The 26899-nt window shown below is 40.8% G+C and overlaps 1 protein-coding gene across 2 annotated transcripts in view; it reads right to left on the reverse strand.

Annotated features, from left to right (window-relative positions):
* cdh8 (cadherin 8) overlaps positions 1–26899 on the reverse strand; it is a 102521-nt gene that overhangs the window by 36638 nt on the left and 38984 nt on the right. For both annotated transcript variants that reach the window (XM_056371828.1, XM_056371819.1), the window contains exon 3: positions 26457–26751. In XM_056371828.1, the coding sequence (XP_056227803.1) occupies positions 26457–26751 (295 nt within the window). The remainder of the gene's footprint in view (positions 1–26456; positions 26752–26899) is intronic.

Consider the following 26899-nt stretch of genomic DNA (forward strand, 5'->3'; position numbering starts at 1 on the left):
ACTGTTGCAACCCAATTATTTCACAGTGAGAGAGCCTCAAGTGGTCCTCTGAGACGGAGGTGTTCTAGTAATTCATAGTCTTATCATGACCTATGCTGTTGTGTTGCCAAAGCTTACCTTGTAAATTTCCTACTGCTTGTTATACCCCGTGCCTTTTACTCTGTTTAGATCACAGCAGATCAATGAGCTCCTTTTTGTTTCTGTGTTTCTGCTGTGTCTCAACGAAAAAAAAAACTGCACATTATAACTGGATGTCAGCTGCTGATACACTTGGAATTTTCTCTGCTTAGATCACTTAGTCCCAGTTTACATGAAAAAAAAACAAAAAACTGTGAGATTCCAGTTATTTCACAGTACGTTTTAACGCTGTGCATTATGGAACTGACTGTACTATAGGAAAACACCTCAGCATATGATGTTAACCGCATCTGCTATTCAGAGTTTCAGCATGTGGAAATGTCCCCAAACGTGTTAGATAAGTAAATAAAATATCAAATAAATTGGTTGACATAATGTAAGGAAACATAATTATATGAATTATATTCCACAGATGTTTGCAATAATCCAAATTGGTGCACTCATGCAGTAATGCTGGGAAGCAAATTATATCCTGTGTGCCATAGGTGTTTGCCAATTGTCAAATGAATAAAATGAAAGACAGCTAAGGAAATTGCACCTCTTTTTTTCCGCCAGAGATACAGAGCCTTATCTGCCTTAAAGTTAAATTACTACCACTACAGAGGGAGAAGGCAGCCATCTACACATCCCTAATTATGAAAAGTACCTTCGTACTTCTAAAAGGTGTCTGACTATTGCAAACAGGCTTTATAAATTCAGTTACACTATGGATTGAACCAGGGGTAGTAGAGGGTAGGAAAAAATCTTCATAAAAACAGTGGAACTGGTGAAGCATGAAATAGCTCCCTCTTTCTTTCCCTCCCACAGGGGTAAAATGCTCCTCACCACCCCTGATAAAAAAAATGAAGGATTAGGAAAGCCAGTGTTTTGGTCCTATTTCAAATCACTGCAGATTAGTTCATCCTTCCCCTTGATAATGCGTAGAAATTTCGGGGACACTGCAGAGATGGATGCAGCTGTAGGCCAGGCAATCGGCACAGAAACTCAATTGTAGGAGGGACATTGTCTCTGGCTTTTATTTGAAGCCTGTAGCATTGTAGCAATTACAATAATAGCAACACAACACCTTTAAACTTCCGGGGATGAAAAAGCTGAACGGTTGCTATAAACAAAAGCCGTGCGGGGAGGAATTATCTATGTAAAAAGCCTACAATGGAAAATGTAAACATGAAATGCACATGAAGTCCTGTGCGCTCCACTGCTTTGGCAGCTTTTCTGCCAGAAAACGTGTTACTTACTGTACACACCATTCTTGGTCAAACCTGTTAGAGATGTGGAAGTAGGTGCAATCATGCTATTTCTGGTCCAAATGGATTTGTCTCAGGCTTCTCCTGCTGTCTAGCAGATGCCCAGACACTGAGAGATTGCATGTAACCTTCTCTTGGGAAAGCAAATCTCCTTCTGTTGGTTTGGGCAGTAACCCACAGGGTGACACACATTAAGCATGTATGAAAATACAGCCTGCATTCACACTTGTTTTCCCCCGCTGAGTGTAATCTCATTAATCATGTTCTCAAGTTCACACGATTTAATACCATGACAATAATTTCAACACACATCAATTCCAAAGGTGCCATTATTGTATATGAGGCATTTACATCAACTTTACAGCTGTTTTGTTTTTTTGTTTTTGTTTTTTTTTTTTGGGGGGGGGGGTTGAAGGGCCTGTTGTTTCTGAATGGGCCCTACAATAAAGACATGAGGGTCTAGCCTTCTATTTTATCAACTGAAACAAATAATAGGGCACACACTTCCTACTTACTCTGTCGGCTGACTCAGTGTTAGGAAATCAATAGGAATCTCCTCTGAACCAGGGAGGGGATAAATTGGGGGATGCAGCCCGATTAGACACACACTGCCAGTTGAAGGACATTGCAACTAATTTCTATAACATGCTTATTTCCATAGAAGTATTGCAAGGATAACCAAACAGTGGAAGGTCATAAAGATGTGGGTTTGAGCCATCAAGAGACAGGAGAGGGAATTAAAAACTACACTTGTCTACAACTTCATCTACAAATAGCAAGTTTTTGGACTTGCTATTTGTATCGCCAACATTAAAGCGGTACAATTAACAATTAAAACAACAACATTTCAGTTGACACACAGGAATTTAATGACAATGATTGAGTATCTAACCCCTGCTAGTGGCTGCTGAATGATGGAAGGAAAATAGGGAATACTGTATTTTCTTGTCAAATAACCAACAATAATGACCACAATAAAGAGTGTTGAAAAAAAGATTTAAAAAAAGATGAAATAAAACATTATACTACTCTACAAAATGATTCTGCAAAGATGTGGCTCACATTATGTGATATTCTGCAAAGTGCAAAACACTGCATTGCACAAAACTATTACCAAGTGTTCATTATAATATTTGCATGCACACAGGTTCTATCTTCCAGTAGCTCTAACAAGAACATGAGCTACAATCTTTTTTTTTTTCTTTTTTTTTTTTACTTTTCGCCCTTATTGATCAGAATTCACCCATAGTACAACTCAGCAAACCACACCACAGGGAAGCACTCTCAGCTCAAGTACCATCATACCTATAATCACTCAAAAGAATGTGTCATTACAGTTAATTTACTATTGCCGGAATGCTAGATTCTCTTCAATATCCCTACGTCCAACAAGCGTGGCAGCCGTGTAACATCCCGGCTCTGCTCAGCTCGGACCAGCTCAGAGGCGTGAAGGGTAGAAGACAGGGGGCATTCATATGTATGCAAGCACTGAGCCATAGAGAAGGGATATCACTGAGGCATGGGGAGAGCTGTGGGCTGCATGAGGCGTGGGGCTAACAGTGCCCTGCTGTGAGCCCTACCCGGGTAAAACAATACTGTTTATGTCTGACTGGCTTTACGCTGCAGGGGTTGAAAGAGAGAGGGAGAAAAACAGGGAGAAAGGGGCAGCGGGGCAGAAGCACAGAAATGTGGATGGTTTATTTCTACTGTATATGCACAAAGCAGATATTAGATATTACAAAGTTTTCTTTGAAAAAGAAAAAAAGAGAAGAGGAACACACCACACACTACAGCCATAAGTCAACAGCAGGTGTGAGCAGCTAAAAAATGTAAAATGCTGCTCAGAAGAACTGAACAGACATGACTGTTTTCAAAAATTTCTTCATAAAATAAATATGAAATTTGTTATTATAAAATGTGAGCTTGTTAGCTACAAGCTACTTAGTGTAAACAAATTGCACACAAACTAGCTGCTAAACGCTAGCTATTGTAGTTAAAACTATTCCAATTAATAACATTATTAATGGGTCGTTTCCTACTATCCAATTGCTATCTTCATTAGTTTCCAACTGGCAACTGTTAACAGTACCTGGCTAGCAGAAAACACCTGAGAGAGATAGTTAGCAACTAGCTACTGCAAACAAGTGCATTTAGAAGCTAAAGAAATTAGACTTACGTTCACAGGGTCACTTCAAAAACAGCTAAAATGAATAGAAATCTTGCCCCATGTCTGCTAACTGTTTGCTTAGTTTGCCATATAAATTTTATTATGTGATATCACTGTTCAGAGCTTGTTGCTCTGCCCCAAGTGGTCAAAGAAATCCATGTATGCAGGTTTAAAGAGAAAACTCACAATATAAAGTTACAAACTAAAAATTGACCTTTCATTCAGCTAACCATTTAAACTTACAAGCTTCTTTTTAACAATGCATCAATCAATCCCACCCCCGCTCATTTGTTCATTAAAGCTCACATTCCAGTCTAGGTAGGCTTCCATCACCGAAACAAAAAATATCTTCACACCAAACAAGCATGCAATCTTTGTCTACTTGTTTAGCATGTAAGCGATTATGATGTTACACCTGTGTTAAATGTGATGTTATCGCTGTGGCATTGTGTTGTTTACATCTTTTTACTTAAGTAGTTTGTTATGGTTTTCTAACAGTCCGTTTCAACAATTCTGTGATGATGCGTTGGCCCTATTTCCGGCATTTCTATTTTTGTTTTAGCTACAGTGTCTGAAGTGCATAAAGACTACTGAGCGTCTCACTAACATTATAATGTTTGTACTCAGGTACATTTTTGACATTGTGCTGGAAAAATCTTCACAGTTAATTACTTTTTTTCCCACTTGCTGTCAGCGATAATTTGATTACTATCAACAATTAGACTTCTTGATTGTGGAGCGACATGATTAAATATGAAAAAGCCGTCTATTATTCAGAAATTGCAAACCTCAGAATGCATTCATTGGCCAATTAGACAATTGTTCAATGAAGCCATGTAATAAATGATGTTAACTCGCACTTACTGTAGCTGTTCCCCTGTCATTTACTATTAGTCAGGAGATAAGTCTGTTTTTTTTTTAGTCAGTAAATAGTTTTTGTCTGATCTCCCAGCTATCGCTTTTTTTACAACAGCACATTGAAAACTAATGTAATGAACCCAAGCATAGTGCAAATCTAATAATGCATCCCATGGCAATGACTGTTTAAATGAGTCCAGCCTTCACTTAGCCACAGTTCATCCCCCCCCTCCCACTTTCTAGGTCAGAAAGATGGCGTGCCAAAGCCTTTTTCTAAAATGGCTGGTCTGTGGGGCTGGACTGTCCCCTGATAGCGCCATTGCGGTGACAGGAAAGTGATTATGTATTGATCATGATCACATAGACACTGGTGTAGCTCTCTCTCCTGTCTGTGAGCAGAGAGGATAATAGCTCATGATCAGACAGGGAGACTGACAGCACATCTCTCCAGGCAGTGTCACCAGCTTTATTTTTGGACAGTAGCACCTATTTGATTGAAATGCATGGGCATGGATGGGGAATAACGCAAGAATTAAGAGGTGATTAACACTGTGAGGCAGAGTGTTGTCAAATACAAAGTGTAGTGCTGTTCTGTAGTGTGGCAGGCCAAAGCTCTTGATAACACAGAAACGGTTGTAACGAGGTGGAGAAAACAAGCGTGTCGAGGCATCCTCTCATCCATTCATCCATCCATCCATCCATCCATCCTTGTTCATCTATTCTCTCAGAGGAGAAGATGACATACTTGGAGGACCGCCAGTTGATTTTCAAAGCCAGTTTTAGATTCCTGGGCTGCAGATGGGCATTTATGGCAACACTGCAGATGGGCATTAAGGGAAACCCTTAAAAAAATAAGCATGCTCATAAACAACTGGCATGTGCGAACTTTTTGTCATTTGCCAGAGTACCCTCAAACCTCCCTCCCCTTTATTTGTCACCATTTCCACCAAGGATCCACAGCCCAGGCTGTGACTAAAAGTGGAGGCTCTACTGTAACATGATTTCTTATATTTATATCATGAGGATGTAAGCATTTCAGATTACAGGGAGGCATTGTAAATAATTGCAATGCAGGGAAAAACATGGTCTCCCTTGGTCCATCAGTCTTCATAGCAGGACTAATGCGTACTCATGTTAAACTGCGTGTTTCAGCAGGGCCGCAGGATGCAGCAGAGGAACAGGGCAAATGAATGAGGAACACCCTGCGGAGGCTGAAAAGATCAGGATATACTGTACATGTTTATATCAGGATGTAGCATACTTTTCAAAATTAGACTTGGCCAACATGGGCCAGAGGAGGGCTTACAAAAGAAAAAAAAATATCTTGAAGATAAGATATGGTTGTCAGCATCCAAGAAATTGCTCCCCAGAGCCAATGATGGATAAGGGATGCTGCGCTTTTGAAGAGCAAGGGGACCGTCACACTTAAGCACTTACATTGTCATTGTTGTAGTACAATTACTAGTCTTTCATAAGACAGAGAGGGAGCCGTCACAGAGAAACAGGGGACAGTGTGTGTGTCTATGTTTGTGTGCTTGTCTGTGTGTGTGTGTGTACATGACATCCCTTTTTCAAGGAGTTGGCTACTGAGTCTGCTGCCTTGACAAGCCGTTTACAGGAACGGCAGGAACAAAATAATTAAGAGGGTCCTTTGTTCCCCACTGATGGCCGTGACATATGCCGCCATTTTAAAGGGTTGTGTCATTGATTCACTTTAATTAGTTCATAGGAAATGTGTGCAACATGCAGATAGAGTTCAGTACTGGAAGTCGAGGACCGAAAATTGGGCACTTCACATGTTTAATTGCTCCCAAGGCATTTACAATGGCAAGGTAATAACAAAGAATAAGGCAAAGTATATTTTCTAATGAACAACTTTATCATGGGTAAATGAACAAAATGTTGCTTAATTTGAGAACTCTGCCACAGGGCCAGGGGTGTTTAATGTGAATTATGCTTCCCCCCCAAAAAAAATTAAAAAACGGACGAGAAAAAACAAGTTTCAGCATAATGCAAAACTGTGGTGGGAAATGAACTTGCGGTTAATATTTACTACATCAGCACTAGCTCCTGAGAGTGGAAACCAACCAGAGATCAAAGTTATTACTTAATACCCGAAAATGAATTACTTATGTATACACTGTTGCCAAAATGCCCTTAACAAGGCGTGTAGCCCAATACAGTTCCAGCTGAGCTGCTCACAGGCCAACAGTAGACAAGCCCTAGTGTGTGTGTGTGTGTGTTTCCATATTTCTGTAGGTGTTGGTGTGAATGCAGAGCCACAGGCAGTATTATGGGAAACAGGACAGGATTATGGTCATGCCAAGAAATGAAAGGAAGCACATTACAAAAAAACAGTGTGATATTATATAGGGATTTGATTCAGTTATAATATATGTTTTGCTAGTGTTCAAAATCGGTTAAAGGTCATGTATTTTACACTTTTCCAGAATTTTATTTAAAGTTTTGATCCATAAGAAGATATATATGTGGTCTCAATGTAGTTTTACATCTCCTCTCCCTTCTGTTTGGAGCTCTAGTAACAGCAGGTCAGTGAGCCTCTTCTGATTGGCTGACTGTTTTCTGAGTGATCCAATAAAAATATAGCAGATTTCAGGTAAACACTGAGAGAAACCAAATCCTACATGGTTGGATGGTGGGTCCATGTGGGGCATGGCTGAGAGTGGTGACTGATTTGTTGTGACATCACAAAGTTACAGAAGTCCTGACGGCTGGTTTTAAGGCTCAGTTTCTGAATACATTTCTCTGTGGACTGAGCACTGTGATACTTTCACAGTATAAATATAGAACCTAGACCTGCTTTATAATCAAGAGACATGGAAATCTCATATTATACACCTTTAAAATGAATCTGACAAAATGATGACAAGATAGGGATGCCACAACTAGACAAAATAATAAAATTCCCTTTATAAACAAAGAATATATAACAAGATGGGAATTGGTATTAACGGACGGATATCAAGTAAAAGGCACCATGTCTTGCCCACTTCAACTTCCTGTTTGAGGACTCTTGCTTAACAACAAACTGCACAGTGGCCCTGCTGGTCTATCAAGTTCTCACAGCAAGTTAGCAGCAAACGTTCTCAGAATCAAATCCTCCTGCCAACCATTAGGCCACATCAGTAGGACAGAAAGAACAAATGATATCTCAGCAAACTCCCCTTGAAGCCCAGACAAAAAGAAAGAAGCAGACAGCACTGTGCAGACATTGAAGAAGCCTTGCCAATTTAAGACAAGGAAGAACACAACCAAATACCAAATTATCCACTTGGGATTTCTTTTCTTTTTTTTTTTTGCCACAGTGAGTTAAGTCAATCAATTTTCAATTACAATGTTGATCACAGTTTGTGATTATTTTTTAAAGGCCCATTTTCTCAATCAGCTTCCTACTAGGAGCAAAGGAGTCGTAGATGAACATGAAATTATCTGCCAGCGTTGGTTCACATGAGATGAGAGATTTCTGAATTTGAGTTTCGTCTTATCGCCAGTTGAAGCGAGTGAGGCTCAACCATGAAAAGTCATGTCTTCTTTGCAAAAAAAAAAATAAAATTTAAATAATTTTTTATTGTATTCTGACAATTGTTGGTGGGTTGTTTGCTTATTGTTACCAGACCACTCACTGTCTGTCAAATCTGATCAATGAATCACTAATAAAATGAATTACAAAATAGTGTGAGTAAAACAACCTGAGTATGGGACTAAAATTCAACTAAAAGTAATAATAAGTAATGAGAACTAAATTTAAACTAAAATCTTAAAAGAATTACACCAAATGACCTTTCAAGTGATTTCACTGTCAAAGACAAATTTCCAATGTCAGAATGAAATCATTAGTTTAATATTATCATATATATTTTAAGTCTGGGTTACTAGTGACGTTCAATGACTTTTAGCAACTTCTCCAGCACCAGGAAGCATCAAACAGAGCTGAGAATGTGAGTCGTTTGGTTTGAGGCCGGCCTTTGGAATGTAACACAGTAGTGATCCACAGTCGCTGCCACATGTATAGAAGGAATGTATACTCCGGGTAATACTCCGGGGGTTTACAGGAAAAGTCAATTTGCTTTAGGTGTAAGTGTGAACATTCACATTCTTTCACAGTGTGTTATTTTCATATTCTGGGGGCAGCAGCAGCAGCAGCAGCAGCAGCACTAAGGATGATGTTTCATTAAAAACAAAGGACAGAGTTGGAGGGAAATGTTGCGGTCGTTCTCTCAGCAAGGACTCCCCCAGGCTGCTGCAGTGCATGAAGATGTTCTCAGTCAGTTCCATATTTTCTGCTCTTGCAGCCTGCGGAAGTCAAATAAAACGCCAAGCCTCGCCATGGCAGTGGTAGCACATAGTCTGTGGCCCATAACTCCAGCAATTGGCCCATCTAAAAGCAACGTGTGACAGAGGTCCGTCACCTCCCACGCAACTGCATTAAGACACTGAACTCCACTGATTCCAGTCGTACTGTGGGTTTTAGTGGTGAGCAGCGTCTAACTAATACACTCTGTCATCTGACAGCCGTCCTGGAGCGAAAAGGGTTAAAGCGTTTTCCCAGAGGAATGTTGAAACGTAGTACGTCTACGTGACTGGTGACTTAATGTCTCCGTCAGCCGGTGAGAGTGGCGCTATGCTGCTGTCTGACAAGCAATCTATCACAGAGAACACACAGACAGAAAGCTGCCCGCTGCCACATAAAGTGTCCGCACGACAGTCATGCTCAAGTACACACCTATGGCACACGCACACACACACACACACACACACACACACAAACACACACAAACACACACACACACACACACACACACACACACACACACACACACACACACACACACACACACACCTATATCCGCAATGGAGGTAGACATACATTGATGCTCTTGTTAACATGAAAACACAGGAAGACAGACAGACTCTAAGCACCTAACACACCTCTAAACTCTCAAAGTAGTTGGCCAACAGAAAAAAAAAAAAATGACAGAAGAGGAGAGCGACAGAAATGGTGGAATGTGGATTTACACCCCTAGTAATCCCAAGGTTTGTTTACACCAGAAGTGAAGTGAAATTTTAAAGGGCTATCTCTGTAGTGTGCTGGAGAGCAGATTCACCCAATTACACAGCAGCCCCCAGTGTGACATAGTAAACCTGCTGTAGGATTGACTGTGTTTGTGTTTGTGCGTGTGGCTTTACGTGTGTGTATGTGTGTGTGTGTGTGTGTGTGTGTATGTGTATGTGTGTGTGGACATCAGACTGTGACTGTGGTAAAACCACAAACTGACTAAATCCATACTGCAGCGTCGAGAGCAATACAGCTACCAGTGCTCCAATACACAAACAGCCAGAGCAGGAGAAGTCTGTGTGATGCCGCAAATCAGCCGCTGCATGACGGCAAGACAGGAGGCTAAAACACAGAGTAACCACACCTGAATTAAGTACCAGTCTGCAATAAAACAGTACAAAAAAAACAACATTTAAAGACCTGAACTAGAAATGAGAAAAAAAAGAAAAGGTAAAAAACTTAATTACAAGCAAGACTATAAATTTTGATGACATAAAAGCAGTAAAAGTGTGGCAAGCCTTTTTTTTTTTTTTTTTTTTCACTTCCCCTTCATTGTATCAGACAGCTGAGGCATGGCAACAACTGTACAAGCCGGGCGAGGGCTTTAGTTAATGGGGACAGACATCAAGAGGAGGGCCTCGCCCTCGCCGGAGATTTGATCCTTTCGTCTTATCTGCTTCTTTTTCAAATGACCTTGCTGTACTGACTTTTATGCCTCTCCCCTTTATTCTCTGCAGGTGATTGGATGGGCCTCTCTGGTCTCAAATCTCTGCCACCTTGATGAATGTGTTCCACCCCCATTTTATGTTGCATTGACCAATCCCACTCCACTACCGGCTACAGAATGCCACATGAATCTTGTCAGTATCCACTTGGAGGTGTACTCACACTCACACTCACACATACACACACACATACACCACATACAAAATGAAGATATTACTAACCGCCCTCTTTTTTTCCCCTCTTTAAGTCATTTTTTCTTTGTTTCTCTTACTGTTAAACTAAGTCTACAGTCTTTTGCAGGAGCCACATGCAATTTTAAAAAGTGCTATTATCTCTTTCAATGGGATGCAATCGCAGCTTTTAATTTTAAGTACTGAGTGCCAGGTGCCCGCAGGGTCCAAATAACTATGGTTGGTACCTCAGACAATTAATAATGCAGACATGGAGGGATGAGAGCACAGGAGATCCTGTTCGTGCAGCTCCACGTTCTAAAATCACCTGAAGCATGACAAGGGCGCACAGCCTCCAAAACACACACCCACATTCTCGTTGACTTTTTGGCTGCAGAGCCACGGGGAAAAAGTTCTTGCTATTTTTTTCAAAAAAGAAAAAGAAAACAAAAAAACAAAAAAAAAACAAGAGTAAGTGGGGACGACATTCTGCACAATACATGATACAGCAGGAAAAAAACGCACAGGAGCAAAGAGGGATGAATGCAGAGAAGGAAAAGTGTATCAAAAAGGCCCTGCAACAACATTAAATATCCACAACTCTCCTCTTGAATAATTAATAGGTGAGCCACGGCTGCATGCTGAAGAATGCGTATGAGAAAGCATCCTGGCATCTTAGCAGATATGAGTAAGCATTTGCCAAGTCGGAGGTGCGAACTGGAGCCCTCCTCATTTTGCCTGCTATAGCGATGATGCAGAGCGGACCTCCCACTCACCAGCATGACTTCAAACCATCCCTTGTCACTTCTGGCTGATATGTAACACAGCTGATAAGCACACACAAACACACACACACACACGCAAACAAGCACAGACAGACTCACACACAGGAAAAGTTAGATTACTTCCACAAACCATGGAAATAGAACTTTTCAAGTGTCATATTTGAGGAATCACGGACCGAATTTCATGAAGTCCCTCAAAAATATTTTCTGTCGTAATCATCGACGATGAATCCCTCCCAAAGTTAATAACTAAAGCTGTAAAATGTTGCTGTGTTGTGTACGCATAAATAAATGAAGGAGCATCAGCAACAACATTTCTAAAAATGTCCTCTGTCTAACACTGTAAACAAGAACATGTTGTACAGTTCAGCAGCATTGCAGAGAGAAAGAACTCGGCTCAGTGTGTCATCTGTGGAACAGGGGGCAGATAGGCAATTAATGAGTAAGTGTATGAGTGACTGAGTGAGAAAAATCTTTCAGCCGACCTACACCACATCTATCGCCAGCAAGATGTGGTATGTGTAGTGAGGACACCTCTCCATCTGTTGAATTCCACCGAGCGATAACACGGTGGGTTTGAACAGAGCTCTTCAGGGAGCTCTCAGATCGCCACATGGTCCTCTCACCTCTCATGATTCAATGTGTTGGGATTAACACTGGCCAGACGTGGAGCCGGCCGTCTTAAAGAGGATGTGAAACAACCTTACCTAAAATCAGATTTTAAAAAGTTGTTAAAGTCACGGATGAAAAAATTATTTTTGTTATTTTCTACCCGAGCTGTCCAGCTGGAGGGCTGCCATGTTGGAGTGGCGTCATTAGCGTAGGTCACAGCGTTAGTTGTTTTCTGTTGATCGGTGAAGACAGTGATTCTGAATACACACATCCATGTGTAGTCATGCACCTTGCTGTAACAATATCCACCTGACTGGCATGTACAGTGCATTTTATTAACATCATTATCTCTGTAAACTCAGCAGATGGTATATTATAGTTATAGTTATATCTTCAGTCTCTGTTCTATTTTTGTTTTTATTTATACTATTTATTATTATAAATATATTTAAGATAGTCTATAGTTGTTGATAATTACGCCTTTAATTGTCTTGGTTTCTTTGATCTAATTCATTGTTTTGTATTTGATTTATGTCAAGTGGCTGCAGTACACTAATTTCGCTGTGGGATTAAAAGTACTCCATTTATCCATCTAGTATCTTTTAATTAATGTCTTGTTTCCATTCTGGTCTTCACTTACATTTTTTTGTTTTGACTAGGTGCCATTAGGTAATAGTTGATCATTTTTGCAGTGCAGGACCAATTCAGGGCTCCAGTGCTATTTACACAGTATGTAAGTGTATAGTGTCTCTACTGGATGGACGGTCAGACAATCTTGGGGTTGAAAAAGTAATTTGTTGTTCCAAAAGTACATTATTGTGCCCTGCATTGGTTCCTGATGACTACAATGTTTTTTTTTTTTATAATTTGCCACTTGACACGTGTGATGACTTTTTGGCAGTCAGGCCGTGTGAAGGAAAATCTAGCTAAAAACATTTATTGCACCATTGCAAAAAGGAAGAAAGAAGATGATCGTGAGGAAAGCAACCGGATTGGGGATTATCTAATGTTTGGAGTCCTGACTGACTGCTTCGGAAAACGAGGTGAATGCTTTCGGGCCCGGGTGTTTATAATGGTTGTAGTTCATTTTTCATTTCTGACAGTCATTTTTTTGCCTGCTATATTCTATAACCGATGTTCCAACAGATAACTCCTCTCTTTAGGCTAGGGGACGCGTGTCTGACTGTGTGTCGAGGTGGGGGGTGGGGGTGGGGGTGCAACAGGCGGTCATGATTGCCACTGTTCGTAGTGAAAGATGTGATCAATGAGGGAGACTCTCAGAGACTGTTTTTGACAGATGTTGGAGAATGATGATTTTTTTTTTTTTTGTGAGGAAATATGCCCGTACCAAAAAAAAAAATGATTTTGTCGGTATGGGCATAGATGATGTCTGTACCTGCCAGCTCGTGTGGGTTGCTGAATGCCGTCTCTTCCCTGCCAGGATGGCACGTTGCAGTGCCCTTTCCCTGCAGCAGACTGGTGCCTCTGTACCGCTGCTGTCAGAGGATGTTGGGCGGTCAGCAGAGCACACGTTATAGGTGGTGAAATTGAAAACAGATGGAGCAACTTCAGATTTTAGTCTGAAGCCAAACAAACCCCATGACGTAAGAGGTGAAAGTACTGCATGATAACGATAGCTATGAAAGATATAATGGGATTTCTTTTGGCTTTTATATGCTTACATATGTCGTGTTTGTTATATATTTGTTGATTGAAGTGGAAATCCATTCTTCTGTTGACTTTTACTTAGTGGCTTTTCTTCAGTTTCCATCTTTTTTCGAATTTCTCCCTTTTTGCTTTCAGAATTTTCTGTTCACCAAGCCTCCTCTCCAGTCATTTTTTACCCCGTCTGGTATTTTTTCTCTTTTCTAATAGCAAATACCAAAGCAATACCAAACTAAATGAGCTGACTTTTTTTTTGTTTGTTTTTTTTTCCCATTTTTCTGCTTTAGTAAATCTTGCTTTGATGGTTTTTGGAAGTTTTGTTATGCGACCAATGTAATTACATTCAAGACTATTAAACAAGGCACATTAAGTAAAGTCAACATACCAGAGTTCTATCTGACTTCAGCAACGATGGACCTATGTGCCAGAACTGACCTGGAGAGCCCACCAACACCTGTCTGCTTGCAAAACCCTCATCCTTCATCAGCTGAGCTCCCCCGTCATCTGACCCTCGTTGCTCAGCAACCATTGTGTTTTTGGTTCCCACTGAAAGATGTTTGGTGTCAAGGCGAGGCTTCAAAAGTCGCCAAAACTTTGCCTCTGCCGTCTGTGAGTTGATGCCTGTAGTTCTAAAGAAGTAGATTGTACCTCGAGTGTTCAGAGGAAACACTTCACCACATTCTTCATTTTACTATTGCCAAACTAAGTGATTAGTTCAACTGTCATTTAAAGATCAACTTTATTGATCTGTTTGATTCTGACCTCTTCATGAGTTCCTTATTAAGTCCTTATTTATTCAGTTGCTTGTAGACATTTAGCTACAAATAAATCCTCATTTATCACCAAGTCGTGGTCGTGTGTAGTCCTTCAAAAGCAGAGACAGACACCCCTGTATCAAGAGTTTACTACTTGTGATTACAAGACTGATTCATCTGGTTTGACTTTAAGTGAAGGGGGTGCCCCGATTTTGAACAAATGCAAATTTAACTTCGAGTGTAGCAGCTGCTACATCTGCACTTATGTTTGCAGCAAACGTCACAGGTCTCAGTCGCAGGTGAGATCGCCGTGGAATGGATCCTATTGCTGTCAAGTACACACCTTTTGAACTAACTCAGGTCCTCAGTCACATAAATACTTTGACTTTTGTATGAAATGACACCATGATCAGAGCCACAGAAATGTTTTTGTAAGAAAAAATATGTCACATGTATTGAACATGTAAATAATCCACATGCTCCAGTGTGATACAAACAGCATTGTGGCAAAAAGGCTGTGTATCTGTGGTGAATTGTACATTGATGAAGCAATAACATATTCAAGGCCGTGCTATACTGTTTGGTACTTGTGTGCAGTGGGTCACAGGGTCGTGGGCTCAAGGCCACCTGCTGTACATCAGTGCTACTGTACCACATCTGTGTTACTGATATTTTTTGCTGTTGAGTGCAAAAAGGCTTTATCTATACTACAAATTTAAAATGCTTCCATAAAATATGTCATATCCATTAAAGATAAATATAAAAAAAATCTTCCATCAATGTCTGGGTTGCAACAGCCCTTCAGTTTGCTCTGCTTTGTGTCAGCTTACAGATGCCTGCACTCTCACACTGCGGCATCAGAAGGGCAGTGAACAGAGGCTGACTACAGGCTGTGGTCAGTGCACACACAGGATGTGCCTTTTTGACAGCTGGCTCACGTTAGGGGTGAAAAACGAAGGCTACTCAAATCATTAACTAAGGTATCAAAAGCACAATTGAACAGCCCTTCATTACCAGTAGGTCTGCACTGAAGCTTTATTCAAAAGAGGGTAAAGTAAATTTGCAAGTCATGGTGAGGGCTACAAACCAGTGGAAATGATGTCTTCTGTGGCTCTATAGGAGTTTTGTGAAGCATGAGAAAATTCTCTGTCTATGCGGTTGGAGACCACAGTTTTTGAACTGAAAGCCTGCATTATAGTGAGTGTGAGGTTCGACGGACATTGCCATTTACCAGGAACGCAGGTGTAACAAAAGACTTTATGTTAAGATTCAGGATCTGTCGTTTGGAGCTGGACCAAATTAGGGACTAAAAATTGGGATATCTCAGTCTACCCTGCATCGATTTTCTTTTTTTCTCTTACAAGTCTCCAACTTTATGGAAGTGCAACACCACCTCACTGCAGTGGTCTTTTAAATTTAGTCATCATAATAGGCTGTGTGAAATTATTCTTTCATCGTGCACCAGCTGTCTCTAATAGTGCCCATCAGTGACTCATCGGAAGTGTGCAGATTCAAAATCAAAGCCAGCAGATAACAACGGCTTTACCATCCATTCTGACCCAGTATTAATCCAGTGATGGTTACAATTAGTGCTCCAACTTACGATAATGTTAATTATTAATCAATGTGCTGTTTATTCTCTCAAATAATCCATTAATCGTTTTTGATTCGTAATTGAATTGTTTGGTCAATAAAAACTTATGAAACTGTGAAAAATGTACATTACAGTTCATGAAGGAACAAGGCGACATCTTAAAATCGTATTTCTGTTGGTTGGACAAGCCGAGTAAAAATAAAAGCAGCATATTCTTACAAATGAGAAGCCGGAACTGTAGGGAGTGTTTAGTATTTTTGATTGAAAAGTGACTAAAACAAAACTAAAAATAACTAAAACAATTAATCAATATCATATTAGCTGCTGATTAATGTTCTGTTATTTGAAAAGCAATTAATCTGTTTCAGCCTTAGTTAAAATAATGCTTTGTCCTACATCCAGAGACATTGTGAGGAAGTGCCACCACAACACTCTCTTCAGTTTGACTTGTTTTCAGGAGGTAAAGTAGTCAAATATTCGTTCATACATGCGTTTCAAGGCTGTAAAAACCTTCATTACAAACACTTAATTAAACGAGTAACCTGGGATATGGAAGACGATGTGTTTTTTTTTTTTTTTGACGAAATGTTTTTTCATTTGTTAATTGTAAGACTGAAGCCATTAACATTAAAGAAGAAATTGCATTCAGCCAAGTGAATTTTATTTTCAACCTTTGCTTCCTTCACGTCCCATTGTACCACTGTTGACCCTGTTACATGAAATCAATTTAATCACATCCACTCAGTGCAGCAGCACAGAGGGTGGCATCTCTGACAGCCTCAACTATTCACATCCCCCTCATCATCACAAAAAAAAAAAAAAACGGGCACACAACAGCGTGCACACATGCCCTGTAACACACACACATACACTCACACTCATTTACCTTCGCTTTCATGAACTTTGTTTGTTATTTACCTTCTTCCTTTTCATTTTTCCTCCTTTCTACTTCATGGGCACAGCCAAAAAAAAAAAAAAAAAAGAGAAGAAAAGGCGACTTTGTTTGAGAAATGACACTATGGCTACAGAAAAAGGCTGCTTTTTGTCCTTAGTCTCATTGAGAGTCTTTTGCTATTCATCGGGGCAAGGCAGCCAGGCCAGCGAGGGAGGCAATCTTATGCAGATCACATTGAAGGGCTTCATTACCTAGAAGCCAGCTACTTTTTGTTCTCCCTCAAGGGAAGAGTGAGAGAGAGCATTAGCTTAGCAAAAGAGAGCGATGGTGAGCAAAAAGAGAGGGAGAGCGAGGGAGGGAGGACATACAGAGAAAGAGAGGGGGGGGTGAGAGAGTGGGTTACAAAGAGAGTGCGTCTCTGCGGGCTATACAAGGGAGCGGGGACAAATTACACCTGAACAACAGCATCTTTACAACCGCACGGTGGCTTTATGCTAACACAGAGAAGGTATGTTTTTTTAGTAGTGGGCTTATATGAATTTGTGCATGTGTGTGTGTGTGTGTGTATCTGCCTGCATCCTTTAGAAAAGAACTAATGCCCCAGGAGGCTCTAAAGGGCTTGTATTACTGTATCTGGACAAATGACTGATGATGCTCCATACATAATGCAGGGGTGCATTGGATAATAAATAACACTTGATGAATTACTGATACACATTTGTATGTGGTACTGAACAGCTGAGACTTTTGTGTATGTTGTTATTATCCCCCCCCCCAACAACATATGTTTTAGGGGAATACATGACTTTCCCTTCTTCCCTACATAATGGCAAAATGTGAAACAAAGAGATGCTGCATTAGCAATGACTCTCTATCAGCTGCTGGTGCACCTACAGGCAAGAGCAGTGAAGAAGAATGGATATACACAAAGGAAAAGAAAAGGGAGTCACTAGGTTATTGACAGGTGACAAGTATCACAGACACAAAGAGAGGTGAATAAAAGCCAGCCTACAAATACACCCACATACACACCAACGCACACGCACACACAGATACACAAGTGCAGATGCTGTTGCCAAATGAGGTGAGATAGATAGGAGTAGCAGGTTATTTACAGAGAAACTCCTGCATGTCAGTTAAATCCTTTCTGCCTCGGAGGCCTGTCCTATCCCCATTTAGCATGGCCACAGAAAAGGGCAGGCTGGCATGCACGCTGCCTGGCAGTTAGACAGGCCTGAGAGAGTCAGAGCCTTGGCCAGGTTCACTGCTCTGACCTCCTCTCACCCCAGCTCAGCCTGTGAGCCGCCCACCACCATCACCACAGCGCCGGTTTGCCGCGTCCCTGCCCAGCCCAGGATACTGCTCGTCAGATGTGCCCCAGCCCAGCACTGGCCCAGCTCTGGCCCAGCTGCCCACTATGTTAAAGGGCCAAGGGCCCCCTGCCACTCAGTCCATCTGCCAAGCTGCAGACCAGAGTCTAGGATCAGAGAAGAGAGAGACACAAACACCAGACACTCTCGCTCTTAGCTCTCTGCTCAAAGCTCAACAGAGAAATGCCAGATAAAAGATGCACTATAAATGTGCTTCTTTTACTTTATGTGGGTTGCTGTGACCCTGAAATACTGCAAGGGTTTATACAAATTAAACTGCATTTAATACATTCAGACTCAGATTTTCCAAGGCCAAGATACGCTCAAGATATACTGCAAGATCAGCAAAGTACAATAATATTTTTTAGGTATATCTAGGAAGGAGATTTTTATAGAACATCTGGCCCAAGTGGAGCATGAAATGCTCTCAAAATAGCTCAGCTTTCCCTTCATTGATCTGAAAGATGGCAATGTGTAGAAAAGTAAGTGAAGAGTAATACGAGTCAGAGAGATGGATAGATAGATAGATAGATAGATAGATAGATAGATAGATGAAACAAACAGTATTTAATAGCTGTCCTTTGTGCAGGATTATGTATGAGTGTATCACATATAAAACTGTGTGGGTATTAAATCAAGCATGATCACAGTGAGTTTTCTACGGTTGCAATGTTGGAAGCATGAGACGATCAGCTCTGATAAAGGTCTGCATCTTGCTCATTTTCATACGTCTCCCCTTGATCAAGTCTGCTCATTTATCGCCCAAATCTGTGATGACAAGCCTTTACATATTTTCCCAGCTGCCGGTGGTGATGAGAGCGTAATCAGAAACATCATTAAGGCCCTACATAGACGGCTGTGCCTGTTAGCCCTGTTACCCACACCCATAATAACTCTGAAAATGCAAATCAACTCCAGGTAATCTATTAATGTCACTTCAATTTTATGTCTGCGTTCCAATTTAGCGGATCTTGACACTTTTTGGCGAGGATCCGTGCCTCTGTATAGGTATTCATTTTGGTGGAGGTTTGTGAGAGCACGGCCCATGCGAACAGGGGACGGGCCATCTGTCTACGTGCCCGTTTATTAATCGCCCTGATAATGAAGCACACTCACAGCCCAACACTCCTGGGGCATCTCTCACACGAGCTCCAATCCTGGCAAAACAACGTTCAGCAAGTTTGTTTCGCCTGTGTAGCAATTATTGTCATTTGCACCCCCTGCTTAGTGCAGGGAGGAGGGTCTAGTCACCTCCTCCTAATTACCTGAAGCGTCACTTCAGGACTTTGTAATTTTCAACTACATCGCAACCCCCTTGTTAGCTGCAGAAGGGTAGCAGAGCCTCATAATTCCAGCATATGGTCGACAGACATGGGGGGGGGGGGATTTGTCAGCTTGTACTGGCCTTAAAGTCGAAGACCCCCATTAACAGGAAAACAGGATCGACTAATCCTGTGAGATCTGTGCAAACCATGGAAATGAATTTTAATTCTAACCATGGCGGGGGCTTGCACAAATAAGTAAGAAACTTACTTTTAATTGAAGTGACAGTGAAACATAATTATCTAATGAATATACTTATGAAACTGAGAACATAGGAGAGACGTGGAGAGGTAGAGTATATCAAATATTCATTTTATTAAATGGATTGATAATGATTTGAATTTTCATCCCTCAATTAAAAGACAGATCACATTACGTGCCTGAAGATTAAAATGAGGAGAAATTACACAACCTCTGGATTTGTAAAACACATAAAAAAAATCAATTAGATAATCTAAAAAATACTACGTATGATTAAAGCTGCGCTAATTAATATTTTTATATTTACAATAGATCAGACGAGTACACTGAATGCAGAAAGGGCTGCTCATAGTGATGAAGCAAGAGAGATTATATTTATATACTAGTAATTTGCAACAGCCCATCTATTATTAATATAAAGAGGAGATATTGTTAATTAACAACATTTAGCAAGGCATGAATTCCTGATACTGAAAATTGGTAAAATCTTCATGGGCCGCATATTTAATTTGTTTTTCCACCAAACTATGAGCTTTTTCAGCTGAAACAACCAAAGCATTATTAAACGGTTTATGGTTATTTTCCGGCACTTGCTTGGTTAATGTTAGGGAAAGACTGTTAATACAGAAATAATACTGCTGTGACTTCCAGCTCCAGACACAGGAGTTCATTAGCATTTAGCGAAAATCACAGTCTTTCCCTGACCTCAACCAAAGTGCTTTTGTTTCTCAATGTAACCACAGACAGGACAAAGGATGCAAACCATGATCTGTGGTGTCAAAGTCGTGCACTTGCTACATCCCCCGCCCTCTGACTTTTGTGTGGTACATAGTACTACATACATACTTACATTGTTTAGCACCTCATTCATCTGACAATACCAGGCAATAATTGTGTTGCTCATTAGAACGTAAATAGGAAAACAAATAGTACACACTATAAATGTAATTTGTAGGAGATAGCAATTTTACTACAGTGACCGAAGACTGAGACCAACTCAGCAAAAAAATGTATAAAATAAAAAATACAAGCAAGTAAGGAGATTTCAAACATGGAGGACACATACATTGCATTAAAAAAAATGCTATAAATAATAAACTCTGCAACTTGTACACAACGGAACAAACATGCTCGTAAAATGCTCTGTGTATAGCTAATATCGCAGGATGGAATAATCCCTGTTATTGAAAAGTGGTTTACATATTCATCAGTTTTATTGTCATCCACACTGTCCAACAAAGTCAGTGCAGTGACTGAAATAAGGGTGTAAGGTTTTTCAGACAGGACAGCAAACTGTTAAACCGATAGAAAGGTCCTATTTTATTTTATGTCTTTATAGGCTGATTACCCCCCCACACCCAAAAAAAAAAATCATTGTCATAGAAACCACAGCAAAGCCTAAGAACTGCAGATGCTGTACTCCTCCTGCCTTTGGATATTCACAGAAAGCTCAGAGGAACTGGAGTAAATCTACCAACAACATATGTTCTCTCAACAAAAATAAAACATACTTCTACGAGTCTAGTAAGAACTAGACTCGTAGAAGTACGTCTAGTTCTTACAAGACTAGTTCTAGGCTGGACTATTGCAATTCCTTATTATCAGGCTGAACCCAAAAAGTCTCTAAAGACGCTCCAGCTGATCCAGAGTGCTGCTGCACTTGTACTGAAAAGAACTAAGGGATCAAATCTTTCCCATATTAGCTTCTCTGCACTGGCTGAATAGAATTTAAAATCCTCCTCCGCACCTACAAAAAGCCTTTACTGGTCAGGCACTATCCTAAAGAGGTCCTAGTTCCCTGTTACCCCAGAGTGGGGGTCAGGGTCCTCAGCTGTCTGGCTCCTCCACTGTGGAACTATCTCCCTGTTTGGGTCCGGGAGGCAGCCTTAAAACTCTCTGATAATGCTTATAGCGAGGGCCGGCTTCGGCTTGCCTTGAACCATCCCCTAGCTACGATGCTATAAGCCTACACTGCCAGGGGGCTTCCCATGATGCACTGAGCTCCTCTCTCCATCTGTACGCATTCATATCCCATTAATTCATCTTACTAACTCGCCATCTCTTCTCTCCTGTAGTTTGTGCTTTTTTGTCTCTCCCCTCTGTCCTGTTATTATTATTATTATCCATCTCAATATGCACCCACACTGAGCTATGCCTCTGTAAGTAATATTGTTAAGAGTAGAGCCTAGACTTATATGAAAAGTGTGCTGACATGACTTGACTCTCTTTGAACTAGTTTGTTTAAGAGAATTAACTTCACTTTGATTATTATTTACAGTCTGCAGCTCGTAGGAATCAAGTATTTCTGTTTTTGGCTACAGAAGTTTCTGTGTCTGAGTCAAAAATTTTGAAATTAATTTAAAAAAATGTATTTCAATTTATCCAAGTATATAATTTAATGATAGGCTAACCACATCATATCACATACAATGACCTGCTGTTAGCAGTGCTTTAGCTGTTGTTTTCTTCATGAATTGAATTTTCCGTTGCATTATTTCTTTTTTTTTGTTTTTTTTAGTTTATTTATTTATATGATAAGGACAATGCAATTTCACATAGTTGCAAAACGGTGAATGAAACTAATGTGTTGCACAAAGAGTTTATAGGTATCGCTAATTCTCGACTCCTGTCCCTTGTTGGGCTTTTACATGTGTAATGGAATTAGTCAATTAAATTTTGTAGAATAACAAACTGAATAACCAAACAATTTCACTTGATATAGCCCCATTCAATTAGCTAGTTAGCAGTTTCTCTGTGGCAGAGAGTGCAGTAAGCACGATGACAAGTCCTACAGCAAACAGATAACCAAACCACAGTGCAGTGACTGCAGCCTGGGCAGCTACAAAGCCAGATTTTATTTAGTTGCAGTGTCTGTGAGCTCTCCAGTCACTGCACTTGCCTTCTGTTAAGTCTTTGTCTTGGTTTTTTAACAAAGCCTTTGGTTTCTAACCTACAACCTCATTTCCTCATTTCCAGCTTTTTTACAAATTGGCAGACATACAACCTCAGCATGAAGTTTTTCTCTTTTTTTTTGGGTTTGTTTGTTGTTTGTTTGTCAGGTAATGGTGCACAGAGACTAGTGAAAATCTGACCTACATTTGTCACCTGGCTTGAAACGTGACTCCAAACGAATGCTAATGTTGCTGTGTGTCTGCTGAATGTGTAAATATGACACTGGTTTCTGACAACTTCATAATCTTAATATTATGTTACCTTATTTTGCTGCACCATAAAAAATTGCAATTTAACAATGAATGCAGCTTCAAAACACATCTGTTATCCTCAGTTACTCAAAAGTTGACATTTTGGAGATACGTTTTTTTCCAAGCAGCAAAAAAACAAAAATAAAATAAAACCATGGAACCAACACAGAAGTGCCAAAAACTGCAGTTCCTCGAATGGCCACTTGAGGCTGGCTCCAACAGTGAGTCAATCCCCACTTAAAATGTTCAACTTCACATACACATAAACGTGTTTTCAGTTTGGTACAAAAGAAGGTGACAACTGTGCGGAGGGTGTATTTTTATACGACTCGCAAATTTTAATTTTATTAAGGTTTAAAGTTATGCATAATTGAGGGTGTGGACACTTTGACTGACTGATATTTTCTTGCAAATAATAACTGTGCGGTTATGTGACGAACAGAGCATGAGGAAGTCTGTGCTCCTGTATATTGAGGTGAGTGATATTACATTATTTAATTTAAATGTTAGCACTAATTAGCAGGTATCGGTGTCAGCGCTCACAATACTCGGCTCGTTAGCTGAGCTCATTAACTAAGTACTTTATATATACATACATGCATATATGTATGTTTTTTTTCTCCCGACTACAGCACCGCATAGCAACACTAATTCAACCAAAGACAGACTTGTAATAATAATGGATCACTGGTGAGATCAAACTCTATTCTGACTGTCCTCTCCTCCTGCACAGCCACCACCTCTGCTCTCCACTTCCTCTCATTGTTGCACTGTACTTTCAGAGACAGTCCACTAAACAATTAAAATGGTAGTCACCTCCATTCTCAGCCATTCAGGAAAATGAAAGTCAGAGAAAAGTCACAGAAAGCCACAAGTCTTATCCGACCGGCCCTTTTAAAGGAAGAACAAAAGGTCTTTCTCCTTCATTTCCCATTAACCTCTATGCTCCTCCGCACACAGGAAACATGGTGACCTCAGCGGCCCATGTCACATATCTCATCCGGCTGTGGGTACCGCTTCCTATGGGGGATGGTGACATTCAATGAGGAGGGGTTTTCTATCGTGCCGTGTAGTGCTTGATAGATAAAAGGTGGGTGTTGATATTTGTCCGTGGTCTCGCTGATACCCCACGGATACAACTCTTGTTAAGCGGAGGAGCCGGTAAGACATTGATGAAGTCTGGAGCGGAGCTGACAAGCCAGTGGATAACATCGTCAGTGGATTAGATTCTTTTGATTGTTTGATGCAGGTGGATTCATACACGAGCACACTCAGCACTGTCTGAACTCAACGCCATACATAATGCGGCATCTCTTAGCACATGTCATAATTACATTTTAATGCTTCCCGTTTTCTCCTTGAGATTTGGTCGTGTGCAACCCAACTTATTTTAGGCTCCCTTTCCCGTGGACTTTATTAGTTACCCACTGCTCAGCACACTTTCCAGTAATCCACTGAGTCCTGCACAAATTCTCATTTCAGTGCGATAAAGACGAAACACCACGATGGAGAAACCGGTGATTTATGAATATGAGGCAAGAGAGATGAATGACTTAGTGTTGGTTTGTCCAGAGCCTCCGATTGTTCCCTGTAATGCTGCAGCACATGAAAACTTAACAAGAGGAAAACTAGTTGCTGAAAGAAAAGCCTTTCAAGCAAACAACTGAGCTTTCGTGAATGTTTAATTAATCAGTAGTGACAAAAGGGAACAACAGTCAACAAAGAGACGCTTATTTCTTATGCATTATTCCCACTGGCAAATCTGTCAACTACCACTTTCCTCTCTACCCCCATCACTATTGGCTGTCCCCGCACTGCACTGACAAAACCCCTTGGAGAGCTACAGTACATTTCAACTGAGATCCAAAACAATGAGCAGCAGGGATCAAGTAACAGAGTTCAGACAGCGAGAGTTCACTGTTATTCTGTGTTTACATGGATACTTTTGCATTGTGTTTTGTTCCTTTTTGTTTCCACCGCAGTCGCAACAGCAGCAGCCGCAACAGCAGCAGCAGCAGCCGCCGCAGCAGCAGCAGCTAATAAGAATCAGCCACAATGATCATGAGGATTCAAAGCTCTGAAATCACTGTAACCTCAAAGAAACGAGTGAGAGGCTGCAACCTACAGATGGGATTTACGAAACAGATTCCATTACATACCTAAGACCATCTGCTCTGGCGTGTTATGTCAGCTTCATGACAGGTAACAAGAGGAAGCTCGATGAGAAAACACAATAACAAGCGCATACCGCCCAACAACAGACCTCGGCACCCCTGCTGAACCCCACCAATGTCAAAACGGCATAAAGACACACTCTGATCTCCTTCCTGCTACATTTTCTACAAGACTCCTGCTGCTCTGGGGTCAGTGGCAAAGGCTCCCCTGACGAAAAAAAAAAAATCAAAAACACACACACAGTGTACTGATCCACATGTAGGCCTTTCTGCCCGTCCTAGATGAGCTATACATTTGAATGATGTGATCATCACGCAGCGGTCATTTAAATGCATGGCTGCAATGAGAGTGTGAATATATGAATACATTAGCATACAGTGAAATGGAAAGTGTTTGCAGTGGTTTGTGTACCAGTTTTGTGGGGGCTTGTAGAACGGTAGCTTGTGGCAATTAGCATCAGTCAGCGCTGTCAAACTAAGTGACAGTGTGGTGCTAACAATTTGTGAGTGTAAATGCAAAAAAACCCTTTTATGTGCTTTTGTTTGGCTTCTTCTGCTTTGTCTATAATTACAGCGAAACGCTTGAATCTAGAATTAAAAACTATCTATGTGCAGATTTTTCTCTGGTGAGGTTTGTTAAGCTGTAAGAAAAAAAAAAAGTTAAATGCCCAATTCCACATAATAGGGTAGTGCACAGTGGTTCCTACAGCTGCAGTAGTCCAGTCATTTATGAAATATTTCAGTCTCAGCCTTCTAATCTTTCCATAAATATTTGATCGTAGTGATCACCAGCTTCTATCACTTAACTGACTGCATACATAAAAATGTTAAAGAAAGCATTAAAGATTCCACATATCCCCAAATGGTCCAAACCATAACATAGCATGGCCCTTGACCTACACTGAGTGAAATATAGCATTTTTTAAATCCTTGCCAGAACAGCAAGTGATGTATCCACAGCACACATGCTGCTGTAACTACAGCATGTCAGAAATGCGCTAATGGTGCTTTTTCACCTTCTGCACAACATGTCTTTGACTTCCTGTGTGTGAAAGAGTTTTATAGCTTGGCATCTCCTGCTTTCCTTGTGTTGTGAGTATTTTAAATTTACAACATAAGGCTGCTTGGAACATGTTTTGCATATTGTTAGTTGGACTTCTTTGTGAGTGGGCTGTTTGTAGAGGATGTAACATTAGCATTAGGCCGCCTTGTTTGGTGTCTGTTGACACTGAAGCCAGTTGTTCAGTCGCAGCGCTGAGCTACGGGTGAAGTTCTAGCGATTTGATTTGATTTATCATTCTTGTATTTTCATATGCTGAGATACTTTTGGCGGGCAGGCTTGTAAATAGGCATACTCATTTCCTCTTGCTGTTATTCACTCATTATTTTTTATGCAATAGCCCATTAGACATCAGCCGTCTTAGAAATCTCACACACTGATTAGGCGGCTGCGTGCAGCACAGACCAGAAATAAAGTCTTGTCCATTATGACTTACCAACAGCAGACATTTCTGGAACAGAGGCTCGGTACGGGCCTTCAATGAACTGCGGCGGATTGTCATTTATGTCCTGGACTTTGATGATGAACTCGGATGGTGGCTCCAAGGGCTCGTCCGTATCGGCATTAATGACCTGGGCTGTTAGCGTGTACTCGGCCTTCTCCTCGCGGTCCAGCCTCTTCATGGCGTGGATGTCACCTGTTAACTCGTTGATGGCAAAGATGGTGCCTGCCCCCTCACCCGCTAGGACATACTTGATGTTCCTGCTGCCCACATCCAAGTCTGTGTGTAGCTGCAATCAAAAGGCAAAAAAAAAAATCATAAATTTAAAAGTTTCAGCAGAGTCCACAGTTTGATTCCACTGTGTAAAGAAAGACGAGGGGCTTTAATGAATTCAAGTTGATATGCTCAGCACATTCTACAAGTTCTCCCCATGTAAA

The sequence above is a fragment of the Seriola aureovittata genome, chromosome 1, assembly GCF_021018895.1.
Source record: "Seriola aureovittata isolate HTS-2021-v1 ecotype China chromosome 1, ASM2101889v1, whole genome shotgun sequence".
NCBI lineage: Eukaryota > Metazoa > Chordata > Actinopteri > Carangiformes > Carangidae > Seriola > Seriola aureovittata.